The 20,835-nt window shown below is 33.7% G+C and overlaps 1 protein-coding gene across 16 annotated transcripts in view; it reads right to left on the bottom strand.

Annotated features, from left to right (window-relative positions):
• The window catches only part of APC (APC regulator of Wnt signaling pathway), a 223,011-nt gene that overhangs the window by 29,843 nt on the left and 172,333 nt on the right, over window positions 1–20,835 (bottom strand). For 14 of the 16 annotated variants that reach the window (XM_039848445.1, XM_039848448.1, XM_039848446.1 and 11 more), the window contains 2 exons: window positions 17,961–18,044; window positions 8,381–8,485 (listed from right to left, as the gene is read on the bottom strand). In XM_039848445.1, the coding sequence (XP_039704379.1) occupies window positions 8,381–8,485; window positions 17,961–18,044 (189 nt within the window). The remainder of the gene's footprint in view (window positions 1–8,380; window positions 8,486–17,960; window positions 18,045–20,835) is intronic. The other 2 variants (XM_039848450.1, XM_039848455.1) reach the window with 1 other exon arrangement.

Below are 20,835 nucleotides of genomic sequence, written 5' to 3'. Positions count from 1 at the left end.
GAATTGGAGTAAGAATACTAATACAGAGTCCCAGAGTGGCTACCCTTTCCAGTCTCTGCTCCCTTTGTGAGTCTGGATGCTTTATGTTGATTAGTTCTCCAGGGATACGTCTCAATTTGGAGCAGCTAGTTAGTACTCCTCAAGACAGGGAGAAGAGGCAGCAGAGAAAGACTCATCCTGTATCTCTTTCCACTGCACCAGCTGCTGGGTGCTCTTACAATGGTCATTCAATTTACATGCAAACACACAACAAGTATTTACTGAGCTTCTGCTACTTTCTAGGTATAGTGCTAGTCACTGAAGACAGTCACTGCATGTAGAGCCTAGACGGGGAGGTCAACATGTAAATACAGAGTGTTAAGTGCTTCAGCAGAGGTTATGGGATCACATAGGAAGGGTACGTATTCAGTCTTGGGAGTATAGGGAGGGCTTCCTAGAAAAAGTGCTACTGACTTTCAACTTGAGCTATGAGGAGGAATTTAGCCAATAACAAGAAGGAGGGAGATTAGTCACAGGGTAATCCAGATGAAGCATAGGTCAGAAAGAACCTGTGTGTATAGGGGAGAGATAAAGAGCTTATTCTGGTTGCAATAAAGAGGACAGATTGAAGGACTAAGACTTGGGGTAAAGAGAATAGTCAGGGGGCTTTAATTTAAATAAATTAGGCAAGGGGCCTGCACTGGTCTACAGTAGAAGGGGAATGACTCCTTATCCTGAAGTAAGCATACCATCTTTGAGGATACCTAAATACTTTTACTGTTTGGGGTATCTAGGTTCTAAGGCAACCCCTAATGAGCCTTGTCTCTAGGTATTCACGCTCTTATGTAATCCTCTCCCTTAGAGGATGGGCTAGATCTAATGAATGGCTTCTAGTGAACAGAGTGCTGAAAAGTTGATAAGAAGTCACTTCTAAGATAATGTTACAAAGACTGTGGCTTTCATCTTGGGCACCCTCTGTTGTTCTCTCTAAGGGAAGCCAGTTACTACACTGCATTGACTTTTGGAGAGGCCCAGGTGGTAAGAAACTGATATCTCTGACAAACAGTCAGTGAGGACGTGAGGCCCATCAATAGCCATATGAGTAAACCTAGAAGCAGATCTTACCCTAGTCAAGCCTTGACATGACTGCAGCACCAGCCAACACCTTGACTGTATCCTTGTGAGAGACCCTCAACTAGAGGCACTCAGCTACAGAAACAAATGTTTATTAAGATGCTAAAGTTTGTTATTTTAAGCTGCTAAATTTGTTAAGCAGCAATAGATAACTAACAGTGTTTGAAACAAAAGAGAAACCAGGGGTTAAAGATTAAACAAGAGAAAAACTATTTCCACAAAACATGTTCTTGACATTCATCTTAGTGTAGACACCAAATCTTTAAGCTTTAGTCTTAATATCTTCCTATACAGTTCCTTGATTTGGGGGCACTCTCCTCTCTCCTAATATATCTGGCTAGAAATCCAGATACATTTATTATAAAGAAACACCAAAAGAACATTTCCATACCCACATTCCCTGTAAGCCTAGAACTTGGGCCTTGAAGATCTTTGCTAGGCCCCTTTATTATGGCTAGACCTGAGCCAACATCTTCCAGAGAGACCAGAGTCTCTACCCGCAAGAAATAGTAACTTCGTAAGTGTTTCCCGCCCAACTCATGATTAAATTCTTAAGAAACCTGAGTGTGATTAACTCTCTCATAATCTCAAGACCTATTAAATCAGTCATGATGCACATCCTTTGAATTAGCTTTGCTCATTGCCCAAAGATATAGGTACTCTCTGTATCATTCCCGACTCTCAACCTTAAAATACTTCTCACTATTCCCTTTCCTATTTAACCTTCCTTGTGGAATGCAGGTACCATGATTCATATAAATACCTCTACATCCTCAACTTTTCACTTAATGCTGTTTTTATTCTTGGCCTTAATTGAAACCTAGCTCTCATAGGACACCACTTCCCCCTACAGCCCTCTTTTCTACATCCCATGTACTTCAGAGTCAGGAGGTAGCTTAAGTCTATATTTTCCTTACTCTTCAATAACACTTTGAAACCATTACTCCTCCACCTTCCTATGCCAGCCCCAAATCTCCTTGTGTTATAATCACCTTTCCCCTTCTCCAGTGCTATCATCTACTAACCTCCCAATCACTGTCCTCAATCATTAAAATACTTTGGTACAAGGGTCACTGACTTCTTTCCACTTCAATTACTACCATCATTCTGGGTAACGTCAATATCCATGCACATGACCCATTCAAAACCCTGGCCCTTTGGTTTTCTGTTATCATCTTCAACGACATTTTTCTTCTCTACTCCACGTTAGCCATTGACCCTATTCTGGACCATCTCCCATTACCCCTAAATGCACCTTCTCAGAATAATGCATTTATTTATTCTGTTGTAACTCTGATAGCCTATTCATCTAGCAATTTCCTTTAACCTTTCCCAAGAAAGCTTCTTTGAAATGACTGGAATATTCAGTGCGCGGATCTCTCTACATACGCCAGTTTCAATTTCTTATGGTCTATCACATCCACAATTCCCTTGCTAGTTTTTAATAGCTTTGCCACACAGTTATTTCATGCCATCTGCCAGGAAACACTGCAACTGTAGATGAATCCAAATGTCTGTTTTCTCTACACTCTGATATGAACTGCTGAACAGTATTTGAGAACTCTGAGCATGTAAGAAATTCACACAACTCTCCAGCATGTTGCCCATGTAACATTTATGGTCACTAATACACCTGGGTCTTTAGTACTGCGCCTGCGATCCTTGTGTATCCCTAGTTAGCTCTCCTTTCTTTCCTCATAGTGGTTATTTTAGATATATCTTGTTTTGTACAAAATTTTGGCTCTTCTTCCTTCACAACAAATAATTTTACCTTCTACTTTATAGAGAAACAGAAGCCGCCATAACAAACTCCCTCAACTTCTTGCTACCAAACTGATAAAATTACCCATCTCCATATCCTTCTCCTCAGAGGCACCCATTCTCCTACCTAAGGCCCATCCCCTCGTGTGTGCTCTGGATCCTTTCTCTCCCCATTTCTCCTTGTTCATCTGAATCTTCAACCTTTTCCTCTTCTGGCTCCTTCCTATCATCATTCAAATATGTCCGTTTCCTCTATCTTAAAACAGGAACCATCTTCGAACTTTCAAAGCTGTACTCTGCATCAGTTGGAGGCCTTTACTCTCTTGAGCAGTTCGTGTCTAGACTTTTTGAGTTAGCTAAAATTGCTCTCTTCTACTTTTTAACCTTTCATTTAAACCTCAGCTCACTCCATTATGATACGGTGGGGAAGAAAGCCAATGAAACTGCTTTTGCCAGGATCAATAATGAACTTTTCTTTTTTTTTTGAAACCCAGTGGAGATTTTCTATAAAACAAACAACTTTGGTTCTTCAACAAGTTAATAGCAAGAAAAAAACAGAGACAAAAAAGTAACTATAGTAAAAGAGACTTCAGAAATATATTAACCAATTTCAATGCATGAACTTTATCTGGACCCTGAGTCAAATAAATTATGAAAAATTATGACACTTATGAAACAACTGCAAATTTGAATACTGACTGGATGGATATCTGATGCTATTAAGGAACTATTGTTAGTTTCTGTGGGAGTATAATAATGGCAATATAGTTACCTATTTTAAAAGTGTTCTTATCTTTTGGAAATATGCAGTGAAATAGGAAAGAAATGGTGATGATGATGCCTGGGATCTTCAAAGATAAAAAGGGAAGGCAAAGTATATAGGGTACATGTGGATCACTATATTATATGCCTCTGTATATGTTTGGAATTTTCCACAATAAAGTTTTAAAACACTTATTAACAATGGAAAGGGTTCTCCTACCATTTCTCCTTTTCTCTCTCTTAGTTGAGGTTCATCACTACTTAATGGTTAGCTAACACTAGAGATCTGGTTCTAAACTTTAAATAGAAAAGCTGAGAACCAATTCATAAATGAATTATACACATAGTTATATACTAAGCAATCAGGGATCTGACCTGTGTAATTTACTTTTGGCTTTCCATTTAACTTCCAAGGGAGACTAGTAACAGATCAAGAAACTCTATTTCTAAAAGTAACATCTGTCCTTTGTTCTAACCAACACACATTTATTGTTACCTATTATCTATCAGGGACTGTGGGAGCATAAAAATGGATAAAAATAGACAGAATCCTTTTCCTTCCGAGCTTACAGTCTAGTGGGGGAAATAGATATCAATCAAATAATCACACACATAAATGTAAAACTGCAACTGTCGTAGTCTTCAAAGGAGAAGACCATGCGAGGACAGTCTAAAACAGTGGGATCTGAAGTATTCAAGTCCCTTGAGAAAGTCATGCTTAAGCTCAGACATACATGAACTGATGTTAATTGGGTGAAGTGAGATAAGAACACAATATGGAATAGACACAGATTGTCTACAAGCTGCAGGAAGAGGAAGCCCAGTAAATATGAGGAACTGAAAGGCCAGTATGGCTGAAGTGGTGACAGCAAAGTGTGACATAAAGCTGGTAAGTTAAATAGGAGCCAGATTACATAGGCCATGACAAAGGGTTATTTTATTTTATGAACCAAGGAAGTCAATCAAGGGTTTTACAAAGAGGGCGATTTACTCTTTGTAAAAATCATTTTGGCAGACTGGATGTAGGCAGGAAACCAGGTGAAAGAGGAAGGTGCAAAGAACTTCCACATGGTGGTAGAGAAAGTGCCACCAGAATAGAAGCTTTGGAGGATCTTGCTACTGGGATCTTGAGAAGGTCAAAGAGATTGATTATCATTTTCAATTATTGTCAATGTCTTTTGTCTCTGGAGCAAATAATAAAACAAAACAAACAAACAACCAACCAACCCCTAAGAGGCTGTTATGTGTACAGATCTTATTAAGATAGGTTAAAGGAATCTTGGAGCGACCAAATCACAGCCCCACAGATAAATATCACTCCTCTACATTAGGATCTGGGAGCAGCTATAGTATTGTTTTAAACAGTGACTATAAGTAACAAATAAATGGTATTAGGAGCATTAATATCATTCAAACACTGATTTGGTGGGAAAGTCTATGACTAATATTGCCAAACATGCTTGTCATGTTTACCACTGAATCCATTGCACTACCAGAATTCATTATTTGAAGAATTAATGAATACTTGCCTCTGATTTACTATTTTTAATAGATCTCATGCTCATTACAAAAAATCCAAATAATACATAAAAGTATAAACAACAAAGTAAAAAGCATGTAAATCTCAACACAGATATACCACTGGTAACATTTTGAAGAACATTCTTCCAGATGTTTCTCTATGCATGTACATGTGTATACACATATGTATGAGAGATCACAAAATACTTGCTTTTTTTAAGAAAAAGTTATTATTTTTCTACGTTAATAACATTTATTAATATTTGACAAGCATTTATTAAGCACTTACTGTCTGCCAGGTATTATGCTAGTTGTTTGGGGTACAATGATGAGCAAGTACAATATAGTTCAGCTTAAAGGACTTTAAAAAAAGGTAGGCAGACAATTAAACCAACAATAAACTATGCTAAATGCTATGAGAAACAGTAGAGAGTACCTGAGAGCACCTTATCTATTCTAGGGAGGTGGGAACAAGGAAAAAGTCCTGGAAGAAGTGCTATTTAAATTGAGAGGAAGGGTGAGTAAAACACATGCGAGTGAACTGAAGCAGAAAAGACTTCAAGGCACAGGGAACATCATGTGGAAGGCATGGACATACTCGAGGATATGAACAAATTGAAGCTGAGGGTGTGGTGAGAAATGTGGGCAAACAGTAATAAGTGCTAGAAGAGCAGGCAACATAAAGAACCTAGATTCTATTCTATGGGAGTGAGTAGCCACAAAAAGTTTAAGCAAATAAGTGATATGATCAGGTTTGCTTTGCAAAGATTACTCTGATTATAAATGAAAAATATACTAGAAAAGGCAAGACCAAAAGCTAAAATAAAAGTAAGATTTCTATATAAACAGACATAATTTATCATTTTGAACATTTGCATGGATGTACCATGTAAGTTCCATGAGGCCACGGATCATCTGTCCTCTTCAAATCTATCGCTGGAGTTCAGTACAGTATCTGGCATATAACATTTATTACTTTAAAAATAACTATTAATAACAACAATAGATGTTACTTTTAATGAGTATCTTCTATATGCCAGGGACTGTTAAGTGCATATTGCATTTAATCCTTATAACTATATCATTTGATTTCATAAAGAGGAAACCTTAAAGCTCAGAGTTGACTCGTCCATGTCTAGTCTCTTAGCTAATTAGTGGGGAAGAGGAATTTAATCCCAGGTCTCCAGACTCCACAGCCACTTAACCAGTTATTCAGTTGACTAACTGATAATTTAACCAATTACTTATTGATTAATGTACATTCAGGTTATTCTATTTTTGCTATTGTAAATAATATTACAATGAATCTCTTCAAACACATCGAGCACTCTTGACTTTCATTAGCATAAAATCTTAGATGCTGCAATAATGAACCACAGGGCACATTATAAATTTAGATACATATTACAAAATTGTTCTTCAGAAACATTGTCCCATTTCATACAAATAAAAACAGTATATGAGAATGCCTGTTAACCATTACTGAGTGTTGCTGATCTTTGTGCCAACCCAGTGGTCTTCCCCAAAAATCTCATTTTGGTTGTAGTTTACATTTATACATCATTAACTAATAAAATCAATCATCTTTTGATATGTTTACAAGTCATTTTTATTTCCGTTTAATTCCTATTCACGTCTTTTGCCCATGTTTTAACGGTCTTTACATAGTTAATTTGTAAATATTCTTTATATATTTTGAATTTTAACTTTTTACTTGTCATAAATATTTATAAATAATGTGACCTTGATTTTTTGTTTGTCCTGTAACTTTGCCATGATTTTATGGCATATATTTTTTGAAGTTTTATATTTTTATGTGAAACCTATTGAGTCTTTCTTATATGGTTTGCTGTCTACCTCATGATCATAAAAATTCTAACCACATTTTCTTCTAATCTTTTTATATTTTTAATAGTTTTTATTTTTGACATTAAATCTAATCTGCTTAGAATTAATTCTGATGAAAGAAGTGTGATAAGGATTTAATTACTATTTTTTAAACAGTAAGATTATTGGATAGGTAAGGCTTTGAAGTACATAATAATTGCAATATGACCCAAGGCACTAATGATAAATCTTATCCTAGGAAAACACTTTTTCTGTCAAGATGAAACTTTTCTTTCTATATGTGTAGGAACACATGAACTTCTCAAATAATTCCCTAAACTGACAAAGAAATAACTCAAATGTGCTATTTAAATATAATCTCTTTTGCATTAATTTACCATCTATAACATAAGAGTTTTCTAGTAGGATGCTAACTAGTAGTACTAAAATAAAGTATCTCTTTGTTTTTCCTTAGTAAAATAAATTTCAATACTTAAGTAGGAGACATATTAAGCTTTAAATTTTAATGAACTAATAGAAGCATGTTCTTTTTTAAAAAAATAAATAAATAATGTCATCGAAAGTTACCTATAGACACTAAAGGAATATTTTATATTAAAAGTAGGAAAATTAACTCAAAACCAACTTGAAATTCTGTTTTAAAAAAATCATTCATTTACAGCATACAAATATTCATTGAAAAGATGTGGAGAATACAGGACACCCCAAAGAAAAATGCTGTCAGAGTATGATACATCTAATAAAACTCTAATAGAAAACTGATGGCAGTATAACAATAGTTCTTGTTATAAAACAAAAAATCAAGTTGATTTCCATAATTTTGCTAAAAATGATGTGATAACAGTTAAACATGACTATGCTATGTCTCTTTACTTTTTATGAACATTAGAATCACCTTAGATAAGATTCGGATTTCTAGATTTATGTAATCTTGAATCACAACAGAAAATAAGAACTACAACCAAGTCCTTATGGACATTTTTGAAAAACATAAAAATGTCTTTGCAAAGACTACCTTAGAGAAAGAGCAAACCTATTCAATGCAAGCAATAATAATAACTAGGTCAAATCACACATATAACCAAAATGCAGCTTAGAATTTATTTAAAAAAACAAACTTCTACTCATACTAATCATTTTAGACTAAAACAGAAACACATAATTAGAGTTAAAAAATATACTTAGAAATTCTGAAAGCATTATTGTTAGATGTAATAAAAAAAATGACAGCATTCTGGTACTGAATTCTTCTGCATATAGCCATTCAGGACTAAGAAAACAGACAAGGTTTACAGATCATTCTGAGGACCATCTCACTCCATATTTCTTTTGAAAGATTTAAATAGCTAATTAAAAAAAATAATAATTTATTTACCTGACCATTACCAGAAGTTGCCATGTTGATTTCTGCCACTCCTTGACCTTCATTCTGCCGCTCAGCTTCATGTGAGCCGGCTTCATGCTTGTTCTGAGATGACCTCTGTTAACATGGAGTTTATGTCATTACGTACAAAAATGGTGTGTGCTTCTTAGCTTACAGCTCTTTCCTTTCTTGTTTTAAAGCTTTGAATGTATCAATGATACAGGTTTACAAAGGCATGGAACTGCACTTCAGACTTCATAACCTCCAGCATGGTTGGCAGTCGACTATTTTGGTAAGAGGAAAGTGAAGTGCGTCCCTTGAGCATTAGAGCCGTACAAGACAAAGGATTTTCTGAGACTCACAGAAATACCATCCTCCACCAGCTGTGCTCACATCACTATCAGGAATATAACCCAACTAGAACAAATAACTGTCTTTTCTGCAAGAACACATTATTCTGGCATTTAATGGAGCTGCAAATATAACAGTTAAACTATTACCTAAGCTTATGAATATCTTCTGTATAAGTATATTTATACAAAGAATATATATACATCTTCTGCTAATAAAAGTCATATAAAACCAATAGATAAGCTCTTAGATTCTGATATAAATAAAACTAAAAACCTTTTTTACTGTAACCACCATCTGTTATATGCAATGAAATGACAGATTATATCCAGTAAAAGCAGTCATTTCAAGATAGATTATATCCAGTACAAAGCAGTCACTTTGTAAAAATACCACTGCAGAATCAAAGAAATAAAATAATTTTTCCATTATCTTTTATAGAGACAATTAAAAAAGTGACTGCTCCAGGAAAAATGACACTCTAAAGTAAAAATTATACTTTAAATTTGATATACTAATGAGTAATTCTCTTACAAAATGGCTTCCACTAGAACTTCTTTAAACATCAAGCTTTCCTAGATCATTTAAAATGTGACTTAAAATTAACTTACATGCAACATTTGCATCAATAAACTAGTAAGTATATATGTAGGCTAAAAGTGAGATAGTCCCAATAATTCAGAAATAAAAGAAAAAATAGTACCATCTGAAAATCACACTATAAAATTCGACAAAATCAAGAAAAGTAGAGACATACAAAGTCAATCTAGAGATAAAATGGATCAAAGACCAATTTGGAAGCTAATGTATTAATGTAAGTGTGAGATGATAGTACTTTGCACTAGGGAAGCAGTGATGGGAGATAAAAGAAGTGGAGAGGTAGGTAAATCTGAAGGACTAGGTGACAAATTGAATATGGTGAGTGGAGGAAGATATCTGGTATTAAGAATTATTCCTATGTCCCTTAGCTCACAAAAGTGAATAATGATGGTGTCAATCAATCACAGAGACAGGTAAAACTAAAGGAGGATAAGGTTTTTGTTTTGTTTTGTTTTGGGAAGTAGAGTGGTAAGGAGGGCTTAGAAAGAAATCATTAATTATGTTTTTGATATGTTGGATTTAAAATGCCTTTGAGACATCTAAATGGAGATGCAGAGTGGGCATGTAGATTTAGGGCATCTGGAGCTCAGGGCTAGAAAAATAAATTTGAGAGCCAAGAGTATATAGATGGCAATTAAAGCTCTGAGCACAACTGAGATGAGACAATACACAGAAAAGAGAAATAAGCCTTAAGGAATGCCTATAATAATGTCCACATAAAGGAATGTGAGCCTATAAAGTCCAAAGAGGTGGGAAGAAAGCAAAAAAATACTGTCATAGATACTGAGAATATTTCAAGCAACAGGAAGTATTCAATTTTGTGAAAAATGTCTATTTAATTAATTATATGGAAATCAATGATGATCCATTTTAGTGAAACTATGGGAGCAGAAATTAGATTAGCTTGTGTTAAGAGTGAGTGGTGGCAATAAATGCCAACTTGGAGTCTAGAAACATCTCTGAAGTGGAGATTGGGAAAAGACAATGAGGAAGTAAGTGGACAGATGAAGAAAGACTTTTGTAGGGAGAGGTGGGACTGAGGAAGGTTTATTTTATATTTTAAAGATAAGATTTGAGCCTGTTTAAATGCTAATGGAAAAGTGCCAATAGAAGAGGAAGAAGATAAATATGTGAGAAAAAGAGATGAGTAAAAAGTTGCTAAGAAGGCAAGAGTTGAAAATCAAAGAACAGAAAGAAAGGCAGAATGCTTCCTGGTAGGAATGAGGTAATCCCTATATAGCTATTGTTTTCTCTGTGAAGGATGAGATGGAATTATCAGAGAGAGAGAGATATAAGGGTTGAAATAGTTATTTCTAAAAGCAGGAGAATGGGGGATCCAGAGAAACACAGAAGGCATGCAGGACTGTCAGGTCCATTTGATGATGATGATGATGATGATGATAAATCTGACAAAGTTAAAAAAACAAACAAACTAATATTTATGATGCATTAATCACTTGTCATCTATTAATTTATTTGTCATACCAACTCTGTGAGATAGGTACAACTATTATCCTCAGTTTACAGATGAAGAAAGTGAGATATAGAGAAGATAAGTATCTGGCTTTAGGTCACATACCTAGTAAATGACAAAGCCAGAGCTGGGATCACCACTCAGTCTGGGATCACCACCTAGCTAGCCTAAACTAATTATGTAACATTTACTACCATTATTTTCTTATTTACTGCCTTTATTCTTTCATTGATCCTAGGCTACAGGCCTGCCTGCACTCTTTGATCACTGTCCAAAACTACTGCTAACATTGAAGGTAGAGGCCATTTCTGATTTATATGAAAGAATTGTCCTAACTAGCTTCCCGATTTCTATTGTTGCTGGATAATTTATCCAAAGTGTACAATTCAAAGATTTTTAGTAAATTTACCACTATCACTATAATTGTTTTAGAACATTTTTATCATTCTAGTAAGATCCTTTGTGTTCATTTACAGTTAGTCCTCATTATCACCCAAAGCCCCAGGCAACTACCGATCTACTTTGTCTTTATAAATTTGCCTTTTCTGGACATTTCTTATAAATAGTATTTACCTGTCTGGCTTCTTGTACTTAGCATAATGTTTTTGAGGTTAATCCACATTATAGTATATATCTTCAATTTATTTTTTATTGATAAACAGTATTTCGCTTAAAGATATACCACATTGTTTATTCATTCATCAGTTGATACTTGCATTATTTCTACTTTAGGGCTATTTTGAATAATGTGCCATGAATGTTCAAGTTAAAGTCTTTGTGTAAACATGTTTTCATTTCTCTTGGATAGATACCTAGAAGGGGAACTGGTGAGTCACATGGTAACTCTATGTTTACTACTGAGGAACTGCCAAACTGTCTTCCAAGTGGCTGTATATTTTACAGTCTCGCTAGTACAGTATTTATCCACATCCTTGCTAATGCTTATTACTGTCTTTATGATTCTAGCCATTGTAATGGGTGTCAAGTAGTACCTCATTGCAGTTTTGATTTGTATTTCCCTAACAACTGATGATGTTGAATATATTTTCATGTGCTTATTAGCCATTCCTATCTTTTTTTGGTGAAATGTCTATTCAAATCTTTTGTCCATTTTAAACTGGACTGTCTCTTTACTAACGAGTTTTAAGAGTACTTTGCATAGGATTTTAGTAAATATTTCTCATTAACTATTTTCTAGAGATTTACAGGCCATGTTACAATTTTCCTCACAGCTCCTTAAATAATCTGTTAGAAAGGATACACAAGAAAGTGGTAGTTGGTTGCTTCATATATCCTTTTGTAACTTTTGAGATTTGAATCATGTGTAATAATTATATCCCTTAAATTATGTCCGGCATCTAGACCCTGCATATGAAATAATCTATGAGTGTCGAGCTGTCAGTTTTCTCCATTTTCTAGCTTCTCCCTCTGATGTGCATTAGAAGAATGAGAATAATAGAATAAAGAAACTTCAAACAGCAAAATTTTAAAAAGGGGTTTTGGTTCTTTCTTAAATGTGACATGGCACCTTCTTTTAGTTTATAGTTACTCACTTAACTATTAGACTAAATGTAACAATTTTATGTAACAAGTGATAAAACCACTTTTATAACAAAGGGCAACAAGAAGAGATTAAATCACTATGGTAGATAGTTTCTCAAAATCAATGATATGAGTGAGTTTTGAACAAATATAAAAAACACAAACAAATCCCCAAACTGCAATAAACATAACTATGCTGGAAAATGAGTACTGCTATTAACAAATGACAATTTCTTAGGAATTTTCAGAGGCCAGAAAGTTGATAAAATTTAGAAATATAGGAAAGGAAAATGTTATACTGAGTAAAAGAGTCAGTGTAGTTATATTAGTAGCAAACAAAAGTTGAGGTGAAGAGGATTAAATGGAAAAGGAGGTATATTTTGTACAAATAAAAGTCAATCAACTAGAAAAAATGTGAATATTGGTTTGGAAATATAAAAACTTGTTAGATATAGCCAAACAGTAATAACTAATAACTAATAATAATAACTATAACTAAAGAAGCTAAACAAACCACCTCAAAGCAAAACCTCAAAGCGGAGAATACCAAGCAAAAATATAAAATGTAGTGTTGCTCAACAAACACAAAGAGTTGCCTCTTGAAAAATAATTTTAAAAACAGAATGCAGTAAATTTAATCAAGGGAAAAAAAAATAATACAGATAAACTACACTGGAAAGCCAAAGGAGTCACAACAATCAGAATACTGCATACAAAAACGTCAATGAAACGAAATGAGAGCAGAGACAACATTTTTGTTCTGTTTTGTCATTTAAGAGCCAACATTGCAAGATGGACAATTATTCCTTATATTACAAATATTTGGCTTATGATGCCTTAAGACAGGTTAAACTGCTTTTAGGAATATGGCTATTATACTTAAACTGCCTACTTAATAAATACATATTTCCACATATTTCAAATTCAGATGTACTGAAGCCAAAGTTCCTAAGACATTAAAAAAGTCAGGCATGGACAAAAAAATAAAATGAGCTCATAAACTTCTGGACTCTACTCTTTCAAAAATTATACTTTCTACATTAGAAACAGTTGTCTTCCCTGTGTATTGATATGTTGACACTAAATTTTTGGTTTAAAATAGAACTGTTCATTATTTTAGCAAATACTTCTAAAATGGGTACATGGGTGGAAAATATGTGTTGGTGATGATAGGACATGCCAAATTGGTTTTGTATATAAGTTTTTTCCCCTCATTATAAAAGCTGTATGTAGCTACTATGAAGAGAATTCAGAACAAAAGGCCAAAGTAGAAAAACAAATAAGTATTAAAAATGGTTATCTACATATTCAAATTATTTCTCATGTATGTTTATCTTTAAAAAATGGGATCAACGTGTACATATCATTTAGTATATTGTAAACATTTTTAAATATAAATAAATGCTTCATAATGTTTTCACTAATTATGTTAGTGAAAACATTATGAAGCATTTATTCATGTTTAAATAAATGTTCTTGCAGTCCTTCTTTATCCACTTTCCTTTACATTTCATCCTAAAGCCATTTCATTCTACTCTTTGACTCTGCTCCTCTTGCATAAAGACAGGTCTTCCTGTAGTTGACCTTAAGAAGCAAATACTTTCTTGAAAATTTTCCTTGAACCTCCCAGATGCTACTCTCTTTTCCTTATCCTTATTCTGTGATAGTTTACTTAAGACCTTGTTAAGTTTTCTTTTTATTAACCTATAAACAAGGTGAGAAGTGCCTAAATTTAGTGGCTGTCAACAGATAAATTAAGGGATGGTTTGTTAACTTATACTCCCACCCTTCTGTATGGTAATCAAAACCAAATTTTAGATATTTAGTTGCAGGGCTGACAAATATGCAGAGGCCTCAGTAACATTCAGTTTCTAGCAGGCATGGATATATTATATTTGCATTTCACTGAAATAGTACCTTCCTCTTACTCCCACTGCTTGGTCTTGTACTCAGTGATAGAATATTAAATATGACTTTTCCTAGCATGTACTATTTCTAATATTTTTGCTGTCTCTAAGCTCCTTCCAAGTTCTTTACTACATCATTATCAAGACACAATTATTAAGCCAATCTGGATTGTATAGGAAGATAAGTATAAACATCTTCTAAATTATGGCTCTGGCTCTTTAAATGTTTTCTTTTTATTACACTTATGCATTTAAATAGTCCTTAATTCAAAAGGCTTGTGACAATAAACAGTACTCTCTCACATTTGCCTGCCCTGTCCTGTTTCCTGTTCTTTAAAGGCAAACATTTTCATCTACTGCAGAGGATTTTTTTGTGGGGTGGGAGAGACATTTACCTCCCTAGATTTAAATAACTTGCTTGTACTGCAACTGCAATTTTCAGTTTAATGCATCATTTGTTGAGTTTTTATTATGTGAGATGAGGACTGGGTTCTCTTTTACCATTATCAACCCACTCGCAATCCATACCATAAATCCTTCTGCCAGTGCTTTTGTTCATCCTTCCAACAGTGCTTTATACTTAAAATTTTCACTATTTACATAATTTTAACTATTAAATTCTAATCATGGCTGACAGGTGATATACTATGATTATTTTCCTTTACAATTTCTTGCTGTCCATGGTGTTAAATGTTATCATTTTTGTTTTACGTATTTGGTGTCACATATTTATGATATCCATTTCTATCCTACTGTGTGTATTTCCTTTCCTATCAATAAATTAAAAAACATTAAGTATTCTACTGATTTCGTCTTCTTAGATTCATCTCTCCTGGATCTTAATTATTCCAATATGGACTAGTTACTTTATCATTTGTCTTATATTCTTTTTTCATTTTCATTCTGGGGAGTCTTTTATCTCTTTCTTATATTGTATTCCCTATAGCTTGAATCTCAAATCTTCACTTTTCTTGTTTTACACTTTCATTTAAATATATCCTCTAATAGCTTCCAGAAAATGGTACATGAAAAATACGTATTTCTGAGACCTTGCCTACTTGAAAATACATTCTACTTTCAAACTTAATAGGCAATTTGACTAGAGGTAAATTTATAGGCTAGTATGGTATAATAAAAAATATATCTGTTCTTTGTCCCTTCACTCCTGGCACAGAACCTCAAAAACCTGTGCAAATGAAGTGACTCAAGGAGGTACCTAGAGAACTTCAGGATGGGTGCTGGTCACAAGAAAGACCAACCATGTGACTCGAGGGTTGGACCTTTGGGCCAGAACTGGCTTCCAGGGAGAGGAAGGGGCTGAAAATTTAGTTCAATCACATATCCACTTATTTAATCAAGCGTGCCTACATAATGAAACCCCAATAAAAACTCTGGACACTAAAGCTCAGTGGGACTTCCTGGTTGGTGAACCCACTGATGTGCTGGGAGAGTGATGTGTCCGTATTCTATGAGAGAGCATGAAAGCTCTGCATCCTCCATTCCTTACTTTCTCCAGATCTCGCCTTATATGTTTCTTCATTTGGCTGTTCCTGATCTATATCCTTTATAATAAGTCTGTAATTGTAAGTCTAGTATTTTCATTAAGTTGAGTCATTCTAGTTAATTACTGAAAATAATTGGGTTGCGGAAAGCCCCAAATCTTTGCCATTGGGGCAAAAGTATGGGTGACCTGGCATCTGAAATGAGGGCAGTCTTGTAAAGGACTTTGCCTTTAACCTGTAGGGTCTATGCTAACTTTCAATAATTAGTTTTAGAATTGCATTGCACTGTAGCATTCCCACTTGGGGTGGAATTTATAGCAAGATGAGCAGAATGCAGGTGGCTTGGGGACACCCAAAACTTGCAGCTGGCTCCTGAAGAGAGAGTAGTCTTGTGAATGATTTTACCCTTAAATGTGAGGTCTACACTAACTCTGGGTGTTTAGTGTCAGAATTGAATTGAATTGTAGGAGACCCAGTGAGGTCAGAGAATTGATGCTGAAACATAGCTGGAAATAACTTTCGTTCAGAAGTTTTAAGAAATTGCTACTCTACTTAGCAGCTTCCAGTGTTGCTATTTAAATCTAAAGACATTATATTCCTGTTTCTTTGTGTGAAATTTCTTTTCCTCTCCTTCTCTAGAAGGTGATAGGATTTTCTCTTTACCCACAATGAAATGAAATTTCATCATGATGTGCCTAGTCTGGAATTATTTTTGTCTGTGGTGTTGGATACTAGAGAGACCATTTCATTTAGAAAACTATTCCCCTTAGTTCTAGGAAATTTCAATTTATATCTTATGAAGATTTCCTCCCTTTAGTTTCTCCATTCTCTTTCTGGAACTCCTTTTTATCTGGATATCAAACCCTAGATTCTCTGATATTCTCATTTCTATTATCCATTTCATTACCTTTTTGTTCTACCTTCTGAGAAGTTTTTTAACTTTAGACTGAGTTTTTTATTCCTGCTACCACAATTTAATTCCCAAGGATGTTTCTTTTATAATTCTCTGAATGTTCCTTTTGTATACTATTGTTTTTTTTTTCTTTTTGAATGCAGTATCTTTCATCTGAGAATATTAATGTTAGCTTTATTTTTAAAAGTTTTCTTCTTCCTCCATAGTATCTATTTTCATTAAATACTTATTAGGAACTTTCTTAAAATGTCTGGTGATCTTTAGCTGTTCATCCATATTTAAGAGTGAGCTATATTGAAAAAGTTAAGTGAAGGTCTATACCTGAGGGATAATGTTTATCAACTATAGCTATCCTGTAGAGTGGTCCAGCTAGGTCGATTCTTGGGGAATTCTCCAATGTCGTATCTTTAGGTCTTTTTTTCTTGGGTTAGTCACATTTCTTAGAGAATCTGTTTCTAGAAACTTGCCTGTATTATAAGCCTGGATACCAGTGAGGGTTTCGGCATTCAATAAGTAAACATTCACTTAATTTAGTTTTTAGTATGGTACCCCTACCTTGAATTACACTTGGCTTACTACTTTATATCACTATGTGAATAACTCTCTCATCTTTTGCTGGGATGGAAGACAGCAGGCACCCAGCAACGCAGAGCTGAAGAGGGGTTCTGGGGGCTCCACCTGGTTCTTAACAAATTTTCAATCATCCTCCTGCTTTTAGGCCCCTTTTTTAATCCTCATATACGGAGGTACGTAATGTAACCAATTCTGGAACTTTTTAGGATACCACAGTATGAAACGAGTTGCTTCATAACTTCCTTCTTGTTGACTTGGGAGTTAACTCTCTACCATATGCTAGCCTAGTACATTTGTCTATCTGCTTTCCAGCTCCCCAAACTTTATTGATGTCACCTCTTCTGGTCTTTGTGTCTTTTTCATTTCATTCTTTTACTGTTATTTTAATGAGGTTTGTGGAGTAAACAAAGAAAAATGTGTATAATCAATTTTTACTATGGATTATATACATAATGCCCAAATTACGTTAGTTCTGATTATATGTAAATTGATAAATGAAGAAAGGTATCTGTATTTATGGCTCTATAAACTTTAATTGCCTACAAGTTACGAAGAAATCAAAGTCAATGTTTTTGATAATTTAATTTTATGAAAAAAATCTTTACAAAGTATCTTAATTTTCTAGAAAAACATTTATATTTCAATGATGCCACATTAATTATACATATTTTCTTTCCTTAGAATAACTACCTATATTTATACCTGTAAACAAGAAAAACAATTTACTAACCTCTGCTTCTGTTGCTTGGGACTGTAAAAGCTGTCGTATTCGAAGTATGTCCTTCTCTATTTGTTGAATTCTGGTTACTCTTCGCTAAAATGAAATAAGCGACTAAATTAGGTCTATTTTTCTTAAAAACACTGGTGTAAATAATTCTACTATGGCTACCACTTAACGGCTAAGGGTTATGTCAAACCATTATTTTATAAGAAGTTAGATATGTATATATATTCACACACTAATGACACTGGGATCAGTTTGAGTTTTTAATATATCTAACTTTACAAATACAAGTCACATATCAAATTGCATGATGCATATAGTATGAAAATTGGTATTTAAAAGTTATTCTCAAAACACATTTTAACAAAGAAAAAATTACACCTGACTTTAATCTTTTATTTTAATCCAGAAGTCAATATAATGTAATGAATTTATACAGAGCATGGTATGTCTGTAAAGGGAAAGAGTATTTGATTTGTTTTAATAAACATCAGGTTTAAACAGTAGCATTAACCTTCCTTAAAGTTATTTGTATTACAAATCAGTAGTACTTTCAGGTTTAGCTTTTCCAAATACCAACTGCAGCTAAACATTACTTTTATTTCCAACACTGGGCTCGCAATGATGGTACAGCTTTTGCTTACCCACTATCCTGATAGTGACCATCAAGTGAACAGGAAACAGTAACTACAGAATGAATAATGTAGAAGAGAAACATGAAAACAGTGCTTTTAGAAAAAGCTAGATTTTGCTTTAATTTTTATAAATACTACTGGAAGTGGGAAAAATCAAATCACTTATATATAAAAACCTTGTCAAGTGGAATTATTTTTAATTAGCTTTATGATCAAATACACAGCTGTTAAAAACAAGTACTGTCAATGTGGTATCATTTTCTGCAATAATTCTATAGTTGGCATCCTACTACTAAGGTAACAAAAACTATATAAGAGTAATTGTTTCAATGGGGGAAAATGTTAGAAGCTAGACTGAGTTGTTTCCAAACTTGTTTTTGATTATGCGCACCGTTAATACAAGATTACTGAGCATGTACACTCCAGTCAATAAATAATAAAAGGACTGTAACAAATAGCTTTAAGTATATACAATTATAAAACTTATATACAAAATTTATCTTTGATCATATCTAGTTTTCCTTAAATACAATGTCTTCCTTATTTTTACCACCATAGTAAAAATGCTCATTACTATTACCCAACGTTATAATAAACACAGAAAAGCTCGAAGAAGTTGTGCTCACACACACACAAAAAATCCTTTCTTCCTTCCTCTCTCTCTCCCTTCCTCTCTTCCTTTGTAACACTGTAACTATGCTGATTCTCTATCATGGTTCTGAAAATAGTGAACTTAAGGTAAATAATATTCTCTAATTAATAAATCTTACCATGTCCATTTACATGATAAAAATATGCTGAATAAGAAATGCCTGTACTGTACTTTTGGTAGCTTTCTAAAGATATTACAAAGATGAATGATTACTTCCACAACCACAAGGTAAATATTTCCTGGCCTGGCTTTACAGAAACAACCAAACTACAGAAAATTACTGGCCTTGTTTTTAACTGGTTTCTCCTTTCTCTATATAACTAGGACTCCTCCACCAATAATGTCCTAAATTAAATATTTTACTATTTGGAGAGTGAAAATAGGAAACGATATCTAATATTCCTCTCCATGATACTACATTTATGTATTGCCAATATGTCACTAAATCCCGAGGTCAAGTCTAAGTCTTGATGTCCACTGAGGTGGATGATATATCATTTGACAATCCTTGTGCTTGTTTCTCAACAAAAAAATAGAAGAAGCCAGTAGTATTTCTTTTTCTATATGACAAGGTTGAGTATTTATAAAATTATGTTTAATAAAAAATGCTTAACGTTCAGAAACATAGAGCTCGTATGACTTCCGAAAAATAGGTTTTAAAAAATTATAGTAATACAGTTCAATAATTTAGGATAACTCTCGACAAATTAGGACTAGAAAGTAAATGAATTTGAAAAAGTGTATCTATTAAAAATCTCAAGTAAACAACAAACTTAACAGTGAAATTACTGAAGAATTCCCTTAAAGTCAAGACAAGACCAATACCACTGCTTCTTATTCACAGATGTATTAGAGTTCTTACATAATACAAAGAAAAATCAAAATTATGGAAAAGATAAAATTGTTATTATTTGCAAACAATATGACAGTTTATATGGAAAAATTAAAGAAATTCTTAAACTATTGAGACAATCTAATAAAAGAATTCAGGATAATTACTGGATACTTATACTTAAATGTAATTTAGTAATATAATTAAAGAAAATTTCATTCACAATAGCAACAGAAAATATACCTAGGAATAAATCTTAAAAAAAAAAGATGTATAATAGCTTTATGAAGAATATTATAAAACTACATTGAAGGACATAAAATAAGACAAATGAATAGAGATATAAATTTCATAACAATACATAATATTTACTGAGTGTTTTATCATGTGCCAGATTCTCAGTGCTGTTACAAGTACTAACTCATTTAATCCCACATTTTACAATTAATCATTATCTGTATTTTACCAATGAGAAAAATGAGGCAGAGAGAAGAGTTCATGCAAGATCGCAGTGCTGGTAAGTAAAAGGTTTGGGATTAGAAGCCAGGTCTGGCTCAAGTCTATTCTTTCAACCAAGAAGAGTCAATATTGTAAAAATGTAAGTTCTCCTCAAATTAATCTATAAATTCAGTGTAATTCTGATAAAAAGACCAAAAGGCTTTCTTTGAATTAGACAAGCTGATATGAAATTTCAAATGGAAGAGTAATGAAACAGAATATAACTACACTTTTACAAAGAAAAATAAGGACTCACGCTCCCAG

This window comes from Pteropus medius, unplaced genomic scaffold (genome assembly GCF_902729225.1).
Source record: "Pteropus medius unplaced genomic scaffold, Ma_sr-lr_union100, whole genome shotgun sequence".
Classification (NCBI taxonomy): domain Eukaryota; kingdom Metazoa; phylum Chordata; class Mammalia; order Chiroptera; family Pteropodidae; genus Pteropus; species Pteropus medius.
The sequence above is the reverse complement of the archived record's forward strand: the minus strand, read 5'-3'. Positions and strand labels throughout refer to the sequence as shown.